The sequence below is a fragment of the Filicampus tigris genome, chromosome 2, assembly GCF_054856515.1.
Source record: "Filicampus tigris isolate MCC_2025a chromosome 2, RoL_Ftig_1.0, whole genome shotgun sequence".
NCBI lineage: Eukaryota > Metazoa > Chordata > Actinopteri > Syngnathiformes > Syngnathidae > Filicampus > Filicampus tigris.
The window spans coordinates 21,678,837-21,692,416 of NC_141218.1; the positions used below are offsets into that span (position 1 = coordinate 21,678,837).

Sequence of the window (13,580 nt, forward strand, 5' to 3'; positions counted from 1 at the left end):
CCTTTAGCATCCTACTTCTATAGGTGCACGCATGCACACCCCGGGGCAAGAGATTTCAGGCAGGTCTGGGCTGCCCCTTTTTACCTCTTGTGTGAAGTCTAATGTTTATAATTACTTGATTATGAGTAGCTTTTCTATTGGAGAGGCAGGCGTGTGCTCTAACCTCACACTATTGCAAACAACAAAGCAGACTGATATTGTTTAGACAATAGAAAAACACAAAAATGGAGCATTACACAACACTCACCAAGACACATGGCAAGAATATATTAATGCCAGCGTGCATTTTTGACCGCTAACTCAATAATTGTGCCATGCAATTAAGCAGCAATATTACTAGTTATACAAAAGCCTAAGAGACAATTTCTACAGGTATCCCCAAAATGGTCTGATGCATCAGCTCTGTCAACCGAGATAGATATTAATGAACCCCCATTGTCGTTTAGGAAAATTAAATATAAACCAGCCGTTACATTCCCGTGTTTATCCACCTTTGTCAGAGAGCCGTGTTGACCTTTATAATATAATTTGCACACAAACTGGGTTGGCCTTTTAAATCGTTGATAGCAAAACACACATTACATGGTGACATTTGTAGGTCAATCGCGACCCCCGATTAAGCTAACTTACCGCAATGGTCTCGCGGCCGCGTAGTAAACCGCAGCAGAAGCTACAAAGTTGGAAAAATAAGTTATCGCCTGTGGAGGATCGGCTCCATTGCAGAACAAACGAGGACTAAATCCCGCTATGCAACCGCATAGCGGCTCTAACAACCCGAACCCAAACTTCGACAATATGGCTAGCCCACTCCCGTCACAGCCGCCAAATGGAGTAACATCTAGCGGCGAAGGGAGCCGCTCGACCACCGGGGCTTGCCGTTTTCCAGCGCTGGGAGCTTGGAGAGGCCGAAGGCTGGCCTCGTTCTCCGCCTGCGCCAACAACACACTGCACACTGCTAGCCTAGCTTGGGAGGGCGAGCGAGCGGCGGGGCGAACATGTGCGAAAATACCGCAAAGAAGCGGCTCGGTGTCGATGTACTCACCTCATTTGGAGCTGCATCAACCGTTATCGTTACTTGTTTTGTGTAGTGGTCGCAGAATCGAGGCGAGCTGGGCGCATGTCGTCTCGGCTCGCCGCGGTGATGTGGAAGCGGCTGAGCGGTTTGGGAGAAGTCGGGAAATCTGAGAATGCCCCCTCTCTTTCTGCAGCTCTGAGCACACGCAGTGCTCCATAACTGTCCGTAGGGGGCACTGCTGTTGGACATTTCTACGACCACCACCCGGTTGCACATACTGTATGCCAACTGCCCAAGTCTGCAAAGAAACGATGCGTGTGTACTGCGTAACATTGCATTTTCCTGACGGGGCTTAAATGAATCCGTGCACTTCAGTCAAGAGATTATAGTGGCCGTGATGAACTGTGTTTGAGTGCGTGTATGTCCACTACACGAGAATAAGGTATTACTACTGGGATTAGTCTATTTTATAGTAGTTTTTAAAGACTATATTGCAGGAATGTATTCACAATTTACTCATTCATGATAATGTGTACAGTATTTGATGCTTGAAGTCAATCTTTTTTTTATAATCTATGTATCTCTGCTCTATCTGTCTATCTATGCATCATCATCCATTTTCTATCCATCCATCCATTATCTATACCGCTTCTCCTCTCAAGGGTCGCTGGGAGTGCTGGAGCCTATCCCAGCTGTCTTCGGGCAGTAGGCGGGGGACACCCTGAATTGGTTGCCACTTGCCAGCCAATCGCAGGGCACACAGAGACAAACAAACATCCGCACTCACAATTTAGAGTGTCCAATCAACCTACCAAGCATGTTTTTGGAATGGGGGAGGAAACCGGAGTACCCGGAGAAAACCCACGCAGGCACGGGGAGAACATACAAACTCCACACAGGGAGGCCGGAGCCGGGATCGAACCCTCGACCTCTGAACTGTGAGGCGGACGTGCTAACCAATCAACCATGCCGCGCCCATTTTCTATCCATCCATTCATATATTTTCTAACTATATACTGTATCTGGGCGGCACGGTGTTCGACTGGTTAGCACGTCCGCCTCACAGTTCAGAGGTCGTGGGTTCGATCCCGGCTCCGGCCTCCCTGTGTGGAGTTTGCATGTTCTCGCCGTGCCTGCGTGGGTTTTCTCCGGGTACTCCGGTTTCCTCCCACATTCCAAAAACATGCATGGTAAGTTGATTGGACTCTCTAAAATTGCCCCTAGGTGTGATTGTGAGTGCGGATGTTTGTCTTTGTGTGCCCTGCGATTGGCTGGCAACCAAGACAGCTGGGATAGGCTCCAGCATGCCCCGCGACCCTTGTGAGGAGAAGCGGTATCGATAATGGATGGATACTGTATCTGTATGTCTGTCTATCTATCGATGTATCGATCGATCGCTGATCGATCTATCTATCTTTCTATCCATCATCCATCCATCAATCCATCTATCTATCTATCTATGCATCCGTCCATCCGTCCGCCCACCCGCCCATCCGTCCATCCATCCATCCATCTGTCTGTCTAGCTATCTATCTATCATCTTATTGTTGTGGTTTTAATTTGCAGTGGTGTAGAACTGCACTATGCCATTCGATATCAATATTTTGGTTTTAGATACATCTCAGGGGCATCATACCTAAAATATCCCTGGATGTCACCACTAACCAGACTGTACAGGTGGACCTAATGAAGTGGCCTGTGAATGTATATCATCACTAACTGACCATCTCAAGTGAATTTATGTATAATATAATATTTAAGTACTGTTGTACCTCGTGAGGTGGATTTAATTGTACAAATGAGAAACACATTTTGCTCCTGATTATGACTCAGCACTATCATGCAATTACATTAGTAATCGGAAATTAAATGTGAGCACGGTATAAACACATGTTGAAATTTCTAGGCAACCACAAAGTAATTCTTTTTGGAGCAGCTGTGAGGTTGTTCACCTTGGTGTCCTCTGACCTTGTGACTCATGAGGTTGTGGTGATTCTGATTTGGTAGTGGCTAAATCCGAAACAAAGCCGTCCTTCAAAACAGCTTTGGTTGTCTCATACATGTCACATGACAGAGAAGACGGGGTCACATGACCCATTAAATGTCTCAGAGCTACTCTGAACAAATTCTCGACTGAAAGGGAAACAGGAAGGGGCGGAGATACTTTTTTCAGTTTGTCACGGAAATGCAATTTAGGAAGAGAATGGCCTGTAAACAGAGCTGAATATTTTTAATGAGGTCCTGAATGTTGACTCTGAAACGCCAAGAAAGAGATCCATCATCTAATCCTCATCCTTTTGACTCCACAACCTCATACTGAACTTAACTAAACATCAGAGGCTTATTGCCAATCCGATATGGCACACATCCTGTGCCCCACTAATTGGAGTTTCACACAGCAAAGACACCCTGACCTGAAGTGAACAGGTGGGTAGCTAAACTGTAAGCAGACGAAGGAATTGGCTTACTATGGACTTATTCATACTCTCTTTCTCTTAATCCGTTTTCTGTATTTACACAATTTCAACATTTTACAACAGATCTGGGTTTCACTCTTGATTGCGGCCTTCTTAAATGGAGATTGCATGCCTCTGTTACCTCTGTTTACTCATGTGGGATTCAGCTGGTTTTCTTCCATCCATCCATCCATCCATCCATCCATCCATCCATCCATCCATCCATCCATCCATTATCTATACCGCTTTATCCTCACGAGGGTCGTGGGGATGCTGGATCTTATCCCAGCTGTCTTCAGGCAGTAGGCGGGGTAGACCCTGAACTGGTTGCCAGCCAATCGCAGGGCACACAAAGACAAACATCCGCACTCACAATCACACTTAGGGGCAATTCAGAGTGTTCAATTAACCTACCATGCATGTTTTTGGAATGTGGAAGGAAACCAGAGTACCCAGAGAAAAGCCACGCAGGCACGGGGAGAACATGCAAACTCCACACAGGAAGGCAGGAGCCAGAATCGAACCCACGACCTCTGAAGTGTGAGACGGTCATGCCAACCAGTTGATTTGGCTGGCAGGACTTTTTCTGTTAGCCTAGGTTTATTAGAAACAGTCATCCATGCCTTTGTTACATCTAGGCTAGATTAGTGTAATGCACTTTATTTTGAAGTCGGCCAGTCCTCTCTCAAACGTCTCCAGTTGGTCCAAAACTCTGCTGCCCGCCTCCTAACTGGAGCTCGGAAGATGGAGCACATAACACATAACACATTTGAAATGATCAAAAAATGTATAAAATATGGGGAACACGTATAAGTTGACTGGTGTGTTTTGTGTTAATTTATTGCTTTCACTTGTTGTATTATGGCTATTTTGTTGTTGTATGTAAAGTGCTATGTTACAGCTGTAGCTGTTGTGAAATGCATCTAAATAAAATTGTATTATATTGTAATTGTATTGTATTGTCATTGTAATGTACGAGAAGTGTGGTTCTTGAGCTGCTCAACTGTGTATAGTGCCTTGAGGTAACTTTAGTTGTGAAATGGAACCGAAAAAATGAAATTGACTTTACTTAAAGAAAACAGCAGCACATACTGTACAATGTTTTTTGTTGTAGAGGAAGCAAAAGTACTCATATCCTCTTACCAAGTTAGGAGTACAGATATGTTTTAAAAAGATGCAGGTAAAAGTAGAAGTACAGTCCAGTAAAAACGTACAGATTCCAAAGTGTACTTATGTACAAAAGTAAAAAGTACTGTCAATTATACACCATAACTGTTTTTTTAATAACTTTCCACAACAAGAAACACTTCTCTGCGCATAAAACGGCTTCCCTCTTTTATTGCTTTATATTTTATTTGTTTTGTACTATGAAGAAAAAAACACTGAAAACACTACCACAGCAATGTATTCCTCTTGCTTTGATTATGTTGTGAGTTGACTATAGTAACAAATGCTAAATTAACTTGTGATAATGGCAAAATACACCTCATCTTTTTGTGTGTGTTTTTCTTTTCAGATTAGACGGTGTAGTTTTTAGCCTGGCAAAGGGCAAAAAAAGATTAGTCACAAATTATTCTTGGATCTGACAACATCAAACGATTCTCTTCAATTATAAAGACATGAATGGGGAATATCTTGCTTCTTTGAATCTGTGCGTCATCATCGTGAACGCCCCCTGGTTCGAGTTCCTCCACGTCTTTATTTTTTTTCCACATCATGTCGTGACCTGCAGAGGTTGAAAAAGTAACAAGCCTGTTTTGATGAAGTAGAGATATCGGTTTTCAAACGCCCAAGAAAACATTTAGTTGTGTCGTACTTTATTGATTCCCATCTCTGACTATTTGAAAATAAAAATGATCAAGTGTTCCCCTTTCCTTTTGTCGTTGACACTTCCACTTGAGGAGGGCTCTTTGAAAGGGCGACACCCTGCGGCGATATGACTCGAAGCACTTCCACAGAGCATCGCGGACATCACACTTCGCAAAATGGCGACGTCCCTCGGCTCCAACACTTACAATAGACAGAATTGGGAAGATGCGGTACGTTTTACTATCATTATTTTATAAACATTTAACGCCGCTGTTGGAAAATTTATGCCTGGAATAACTTTACCTCAAAAAGATGCCCCTTTCACCACTAATATGTTCGTTCTTTGCCCGGCTAGTTAGCATTAGCAAGCTAACTTATGGTGTCGGCTAATAACGTGGATGCTAGTCTCTTTTCACGTGAGCCGTAACACTGGCTCAAATTTGGAATCCCTACACTAACAAACCGCTCGACAGAAGCATCCGTGATCGATCGATTGTTGGCAAACTGGTGAAAAAGTAATACCTAAACCGTCGTTAGGTAGTTTGGATGCGACGATGACCAAACAGAGCCTAGCGTTAGCAGACTAGCGTTGCTACTTTTGAATGTAAAGGTAGTTCTAACTGGGTTGTTCTATCCGTTGTTTCACTGGACTAACAGAGTATGCAAACTAAAGTAATAGTGCAGGTACTGTTGGGAGGGGGGGCGGAAAGCCCCTGTTAAAAGTACAAGTATTGATTCAACTACTTGAGCAAGCGTAAAATGTACAGACAGAGAAATGTACACAATTGTTTAAAAAAAAAATGGTCCAACCGTGGCTAAAAGCTGCATCTAAAGTAAGTTTCCGACTTAGATCTAGATCTCTAGACTAAAAAAAAACGTGCGGATTTGTTTACAGGTGTAGGGAGTGAAAGCAAACAGTCGTCAGACAAATAAAGATTAAAATACAGTTTCTTGAAAAATCTACTGACGTTCTTGTACCATGTTACCTGCCACCGTTTCCGACTAAACATGTCCCGTACTAAATCACGTTTCTTTCACAGGATTTCCCAATTCTCTGTCAGACATGTTTAGGAGAAAACCCTTATATTCGAATGGTGAGTGAGCATTTGAATCTTCAATGTATCACGACATTTTGTTTTTGTTGTGTACTCAAGCATCACCACTTTGCCTTTTTTTCATGCTGTTTTTCCCTGCCACCAGACCAAAGAGAAATATGGAAAAGAATGCAAGGTATGCCTGTATAATCTAAAGCAATTGAAGTTTGAACATGTAATGCTATCTTCATTGTATTAACGGTTGTATGTTTTGCCCATAGATCTGTGCTCGACCCTTTACTGTGTTCCGCTGGTGTCCCGGGTCACGTATGCGTTTCAAGAAGACTGAAGTCTGTCAGACTTGCAGTAAAATGAAGAATGTTTGCCAGACTTGCCTGCTCGATCTGGAGTATGGTGAGTGTTTGGTTTTGGTTTATGTTACACGTTCATGTTTGCAGGATTTAACTTGCAAATTACACCTCTCAATGTGTTTTGTCTTTTTCTCAGGTTTACCCATCCAGGTTCGAGACACTGGCCTCGCCATTAAAGATGACATTCCTCGCTCTGATGTGAACAAAGAATACTTTACACAGAACATGGAGAGAGAGGTATGCCCAGTGTTACAATAATATAAGAAGTACAGTATTTTTTCCTGCTGTATGATGTTTCTTAGGACACTTTTCTTGCAAAAATAACTACCATATTTTCTGGACAATAAGCCGCATCTTTATATAAGCCGCAGACACCATTTTAATTTGTTATTATGAAAAAACGATTTATAAGCCACGCCTTTGTATGTTGAAAATTAGATATTTACTGTATTTAGAGAACAATTTTGAACTGTACATGTATATACTTGAACAGATTCTTTCCTAACAGTGCCTTTTAACATGGCAGCAACTTTGCTGATTAAAACGGAACAGAATCAAGAGAAAATAACCAGTATTTTTTTACCTTTATTTCTCTTGTGTTTGAAATCACAAGTCATCTTCGCTGAAACCCATGAAGTCGTCGTCGTCTTTGTTGAACAGATTCTTTCCTAACAGTGCCTTTTAACATGGCAGCAACTTTCCTGATTAAAACGGAACAGAACCAAGAGAAAATAACCATCCATCCATCCATTGTCTATCCAGCTTAGCCTCACAGTATTTGTCTTCATTTCTCCTGTGTTTGAAATCACAAGTCACTTTAATCATCTTCGCTGAAACCCATGAAGTCGTCGTCGTCTTTGTTGAAAAATGTGATATTTACTGCATTTTATTGACAATTTTGAACTGTAAATGTACATGTATGTACCTGAACAGATTCTTAGGCTAGGTTCACACCGCAGGTCTTAATGCTCAATTTGGATTTTTTTGAAAAAATCCGATTTTTTTTTTTTTTTTTTTTTTTTTTTTTTGGGTGTAAGAATTCATATTACATTTTAAGTGCGACCTTGGTCTTGCCTGCTGTATGAACACATGAAAGTGGCCCGCATGCAAGATGACGTCACTCCCGCCGTGTTTGCGGAAGTAAATGTGGTCCAGCGTGTCGGGGCATTTATACAGTGAAGCGATTGGGTATGAGGTTGAAATAAGTACAGTATTTGGGGAAAATCACGATGCGACGCTTTAATATCTGATTTCATGGAGATATCACTAACGATGACGTCACGTCACAACCGTGCGTAAAAAATGAATCGATCTGAGCCGTGGCTGCTACGATCGCCATAAATGTCCATTTTATGCTTCATGTTTCAAGTGGGATTAAATTAAAGTAAAATACAAAGTCAATAGTGTTACTCAAAACAACTTTGTAGATTCGATCCCCCCGCTGCCAGCACATTTTGGGCTCCGGATGACGTCAATGACGGATAGATGCGACCTGGCCGTTCAGACCGCGAACACATTGGAAAAGATGGGAAACGTATCCGATCTAGGACCACATACGGAAGCAACCCAGGTCACATTTGAAAAAAACGGAATTGAGCCGTTCAGGCTGTCATAAAAAAATCAGATACAGGTCGCATATAAGCAAAAAAAAATCCGACCTGGGTCGCATTTACAACAACAGCAAATAGTCTCAGATTTCTGTAGTCCTTATTGAAAGCAGACATAATGTCTTTGTGTTGAATCAAAATGAAACCTTTTCAAACATCTGCTTTTATTTTGTAAAACAATGATGAACGTTTTTGCCGATTTTCTGACGTTATTGTGCAAACAATAACTGAATCTTAATTAATTTATTTGTGCATTTATACACTGTTGATTCAAAACAATGTCCTGTTTTTGTTTTTAAGAATATAAATTGAAAGTTACTTTTATCTGATTCATTGATAAATTGACAAAATAATCGATTAACGTAATTATTTGCAGTTCAAACAGTTCAGTTGCTTTCGGCCACGCCACCTGCTGAGGAGTCTGCCTTATACTGTATATTGTACAAGTTTTATTTTGAATCAATTAGATTTAAAATATTTCTAAGCATATAATATATTTTTTATTGTTGTCATTATGCGTTGTTGTGTGTCAGTTTTTTTAAAATCGCTTTTTGAAATATGGCTGTAATAGCAAAATGTGAAGAAGTGGGGTGACTACTTTCTGGATGCACTGTTGTACATTTTGTTGAAAGTGTTTATAAATGTGGAATGTTACATTTGCATTGTGTTAATATTTGTTCCCAGTTAGCCAATTCGGATGGCTTACGGGCAGGCGGTCAGGTCGGCAAGGCCACCAGCTCTAGTGATATGTTGCTGAAACTGGCCCGTACAACGCCGTACTACAAGAGGAACCGTCCGCACATCTGCTCCTTCTGGGTTAAGGGAGAGTGTAGGAGAGGCGAAGAGTGTCCCTACAGGTGAGTGGCACTCTACACAACATATTACACTTGCAGCGTTAATTGTGAAATGCAAGCACTCGACTAAACCATAATTTATTTTGAGTGATACGGTCAAGACCCACTCTGAAAATCTGCAGAACAGAGTTACCATGTATACAGTTTATTTAAATTTCTATTTTAAAATATGTTTTTAAGTGTTCCTTGGCCCTTGATATCATTCTCGCTCACACAGTTCTCTGTGTAAGAAGCAAAGTGTCTTTGCTGCAAGGTATTTGTCACCAGCAGTTGAAGTTTACTGTAGAACTGACTCATTGAACAAAATTAGAATTAAACATTGTATATGTAAACACCAAAATGTTCTACCAAACCATTAAATTTAATCCTACGAAAGACCACTCTCAACGCTATAAGGCGTATCGCGCCTGGCTCAACATCTACCCAAAACATATGGGCGACTATAGATTCACCCTCTTAAACCGGAGGTTCTCCCAGAAATTCAACACCTACAAAATAACTGATATCTCAACCCCAGTAGCATTTCCAAAAGAATTTGAGAGCTTAGACGTGTGGCTTTTCACACGGGCCCGAGTTGATTATTATTTACTGTTTCAACCAAATATGTGAATACAAGAGAAGCACTATTTTTAATTTTTAAAAAATCAAGTGGTAATCACCATCCTCTATTCTGTTACAAAGACGTCAATATCATCGTCTATAAACATATATCTTAACCATATATCGCGGTTGACTGGTTCCACTGGTTCAAAGTCCACAAGCGCGTCGTCTATATCACTGCCCTTACTTATTTCAGAGCTCCCGCGATCGTCTGCGCGTCCGACATTATGCTCGAAAGCATTCTGTGACGTTCTCCGAGGGGTCACGACACCATCTCGTGTATAATCTGATGCATTTAATTGGCTATGAGACCGAGAATTGGATAAAAAAAAGAAAATGATGTAAACGCTCTCTCGGCTTTAAGGGTAGAAAGATGCAACAGCGCCTATAATGGTAGAAACGCGGTTATGCGCTCCCGGCCTTAATGCGTTTATGCTAACATGTAATGCAAAACTCGATTGGCTAAGAGAAAGTAGTTGAGATGTTAGGGTAATTAGAAAGCTTCAAGCAATTGCTGTTTTAATACACACGGAGAACACTGAAAAAAATTCTAAGCTGTTATTAATTGGCAATGTGTGATGTAGGCCCACCTGATGCCTTGTTGTTTTACACAGGCATGAGAAGCCCACAGATCCCGATGACCCGCTCGCTGACCAGAACATCAAGGATCGTTACTATGGCATTAATGATCCAGTTGCTGACAAGCTGCTGAAGCGGGCTTCGACCATGCCCAGGCTGGATCCCCCAGATGACAAGTCTATCACCACCCTGTACATCGGGGGTCTTGGCGAAACAGTCACAGATGGAGATCTCAAGTCAGCATTTGTTTTTGTTTTACTTAACTTTGATTTTTATTTTATTTTATTTTTTTACATGGAGTTTTGTACGTGTGCTTGAATTTTATTTCTTTTTTTTTTTTTTTACTTTAGGGGCTACTTCTACCAGTTTGGTGAGATTCGCACCATCACAATAGTACAAAGGCAGCAGTGCGCATTCATCCAATTTGCCACACGGCAAGCTGCTGAAATGGCTGCAGAAAAGTCCTTCAACAAGCTTATCGTCAACGGTCAGAGACTCACGGTCAAGTGGGGAAGGTAAGACATCATTGTGGCTGCAGATTTTCCTTGAAATCGCTCACAATAACTCCTTAAATGTGCATTTATAAAAGGTCTCAGGCAGCAAGAGGAAAGGAGGGTGAAGGAGTTGCTGAGATGGGTACCAGACTTGATCCTGTGCCAGGACTACCAGGAGGTGAGAGCACTCCCCCCACTTTTTTTGACACCTAAATTTCATGCTGCCACAAATGGCCCCGTGTTGTAGTTTGGACACGCCTGGTTCAATGTATACACAGATTTGTTGTTCGTTCTGATTGTATTTAACACGTCAACACAGAATTATTAGTGAAGTTGTTTTCTGACAACTTTGCAGCATTACCTCCACCGCCGCCTCTTGATGAAGAAGCTCCCGCGAATTATTTCAACCTGGACCCGGGCACCTCTCCAGCTGTCATGAACCTCACTCTGCCGCCACCCCCAGGCCTCAACCCACCTCCTCCTGGTAGGGTTGTCACGATACTAGAATTTCAAACTCGATACCCAAGAAAATACTCAATACTCTATACCATTTTGATACCATGGCGATTAAAAAAAAAAATGGAATAATACTTTAAAAAGGCATAACACATAATTTTCTTAACATGAAGAAGACTGGCTGGTTGGCCCTCCTGCCGCCACCACTCTGGCCATACTTAGCAGTAGTAAAACGTGGAACTGCAAGCGGGGTCACTGAGGGCTCTCGTGCAAGGTTGCCACAAACGATTATTTTGCTAGTCGACTAATCAGCAACAGTAGTCGCGATTAGTCCACTTTATACGATCATATGTAAATTGCGGCAGAATCGCACCAGGTTCTTATATGACCATCAGTAACTTACAGCTTCAGTTCTTTAAGGTATGTACAAATGCATAATGATGACAATTAAGATGATAGTACATTCAACTTGGATTAAACTTTGCAGCTTCTACCAGCATTCCTGACATGTTTATAAAGGATGATGAGTAATTGAAATTGAATGCGTTACTGTGGCCTTAATATTTTTTAGCTGTAAATGTTTCGTGCATTTTAAAATGGAAGTAAAAACCATACACTATGCTGAGTTGCACTAATACTATGAAACTACCTGTAAACACTAAAAGAAATACTTGTAAACATATTTCAGTTCATTTGGGCATCAACCTTTTTTTTTTAATGTTGGCGACGGGAATAAAATCATATGAGTAAAATTAGTGAAATGCACAGTGCTAAAGAAAAAAAAACCTACTTGAGGTTGAATAAAAAAAAATCTGAAACATTTTGTTTTGCTTCTCTCATATGCATAATTTGATTTTGTAAATAACACAACTGGCAGGGCTCAGGTAATGACCAATCACGGCTGACTTGTTTTCTGTAGCTGAGCCGTGATTGGTCGTTACCTGAGCCTTTGTGATGTACCACAACAGGACATCGCATGCGGCGTTCACTCAGATGCACACTGTAGTCTGTGTGGGCTAACTACAGCTAGCTTTAAACACGACTGTGCTAATGTCAGAAATGAAATTGGACATCAGCCACAACATGCTTCCTTTTTAGAAGCTCGTCCACCACCGCCGTGCTGCTATGAAATGAGATGGCTAAAAAGGGGTGGATTTTGCTGCTTAATTCATATTCCACAAATGCAATCAGAATGCCGTGTTTCAACTAGTAGTAGGCCTGCCGGGAACATTTTCTTGAAAAAAATGTGTTTGGGTTGTTTTCCTTTAAGTAATTTTGTGAAATGCGCAGGGATTTTGGACTCTGTTGCTAACAACAAGGCTTAGGCAATTTAGGCATGACACGGATTACCCACAATGCTTCTCTTTTACATCACGGATGACCCGCATTACCACTACTGTGCATGCTGACAGCCATCAAGAGATAAGTCATTTTTTAAAGAAAAACACAGCGGCAAATAATAAGATACCATGACATATCAATATCATATTCGAATACGCCGTGTAAGTATCGATACTTTCCAAAGTATTGACACTTTTGACAACGCTAACTCGTGGTAAACTCGCAACCACTATCTACTCAAATGCTAGTCTGAGCTCTTGTGTCTGAAGTTAATATATTGACCATTTTCTTCAAAGGTTTTGGCCCGCCAATGTTTCACCCCATGGGTCCCATGGCTCCACCAATGCCCCCGCCCATGAGCATGAGACCTCCAGGTCAAATCCACTACCCCTCCCAGGATCCCCAGCGGATGGGTGCCCACGCTGCACACGGTGCACGCCACGGCGATTAGCGGCTAGGATCAAACTCTGCGCTGGTTGTTTTTTCCCGCCAATGTTTTACCCCATGGGTCCCATGGCTCCACCAATGCCCCCGCCCATGAGCATGAGACCTCCAGGTCAAATCCACAACGCCTTCCAGGATCCCCAGCGGATGGGTGCCCACACTGCACACGCCACGGCAATTAGCGGCTAGGCTCAAACTCTGCTCTGGTTGATTTTTTTTTTTTACCCCCTTTTGTCACACCTGGCACTATGCTGTCTTTGGCCTGGAGCCTGCTATGGATTGGATTAAATTACACATTTAAACATGCAGGATATTATTAGGGTTATTTTGCATCCGCAGTGAAGTGCACAAACTGAATAAGTGCAGTCTGTCAAGATTTGTTATGCTTATTTTTTACAAAATGTTCATATTCCACAGTGTAAAGACTTAGTTCATTGATAGGGTTTCTTTGAATATTTCTTTCACCTATTAAAAAGATTCATTACAGTCATTAATAGTCTGTGTCTGTCGATTGATAACC

The 13,580-nt window shown here is 41.8% G+C and overlaps 2 protein-coding genes across 2 annotated transcripts in view; one reads left to right on the plus strand and one right to left on the minus strand.

Annotated features, from left to right (window-relative positions):
- ndst1a (N-deacetylase/N-sulfotransferase (heparan glucosaminyl) 1a) overlaps positions 1-1,213 on the minus strand; it is a 56,157-nt gene extending 54,944 nt beyond the window's left edge. Inside the window, exon 1 of the mRNA XM_086023629.1 lies at positions 1,043-1,213. The gene's annotated coding sequence lies outside the window, so the exon portion shown is untranslated. The remainder of the gene's footprint in view (positions 1-1,042) is intronic.
- Positions 1,214-5,342: 4,129 nt separating this feature from the next.
- On the plus strand, positions 5,343-13,550 carry rbm22 (RNA binding motif protein 22). The gene is made up of 11 exons (XM_086020707.1): positions 5,343-5,510; positions 6,321-6,374; positions 6,481-6,510; positions 6,596-6,728; positions 6,822-6,922; positions 8,977-9,149; positions 10,361-10,561; positions 10,676-10,840; positions 10,915-10,997; positions 11,175-11,303; positions 12,913-13,550. The coding sequence occupies exons 1-11, from the start codon at positions 5,457-5,459 to the stop codon at positions 13,065-13,067; spliced, it is 1,278 nt and encodes a 425-aa protein (XP_085876833.1). The 5' UTR covers positions 5,343-5,456; the 3' UTR covers positions 13,068-13,550.
- The last annotated feature ends 30 nt before the right edge of the window (positions 13,551-13,580 follow it).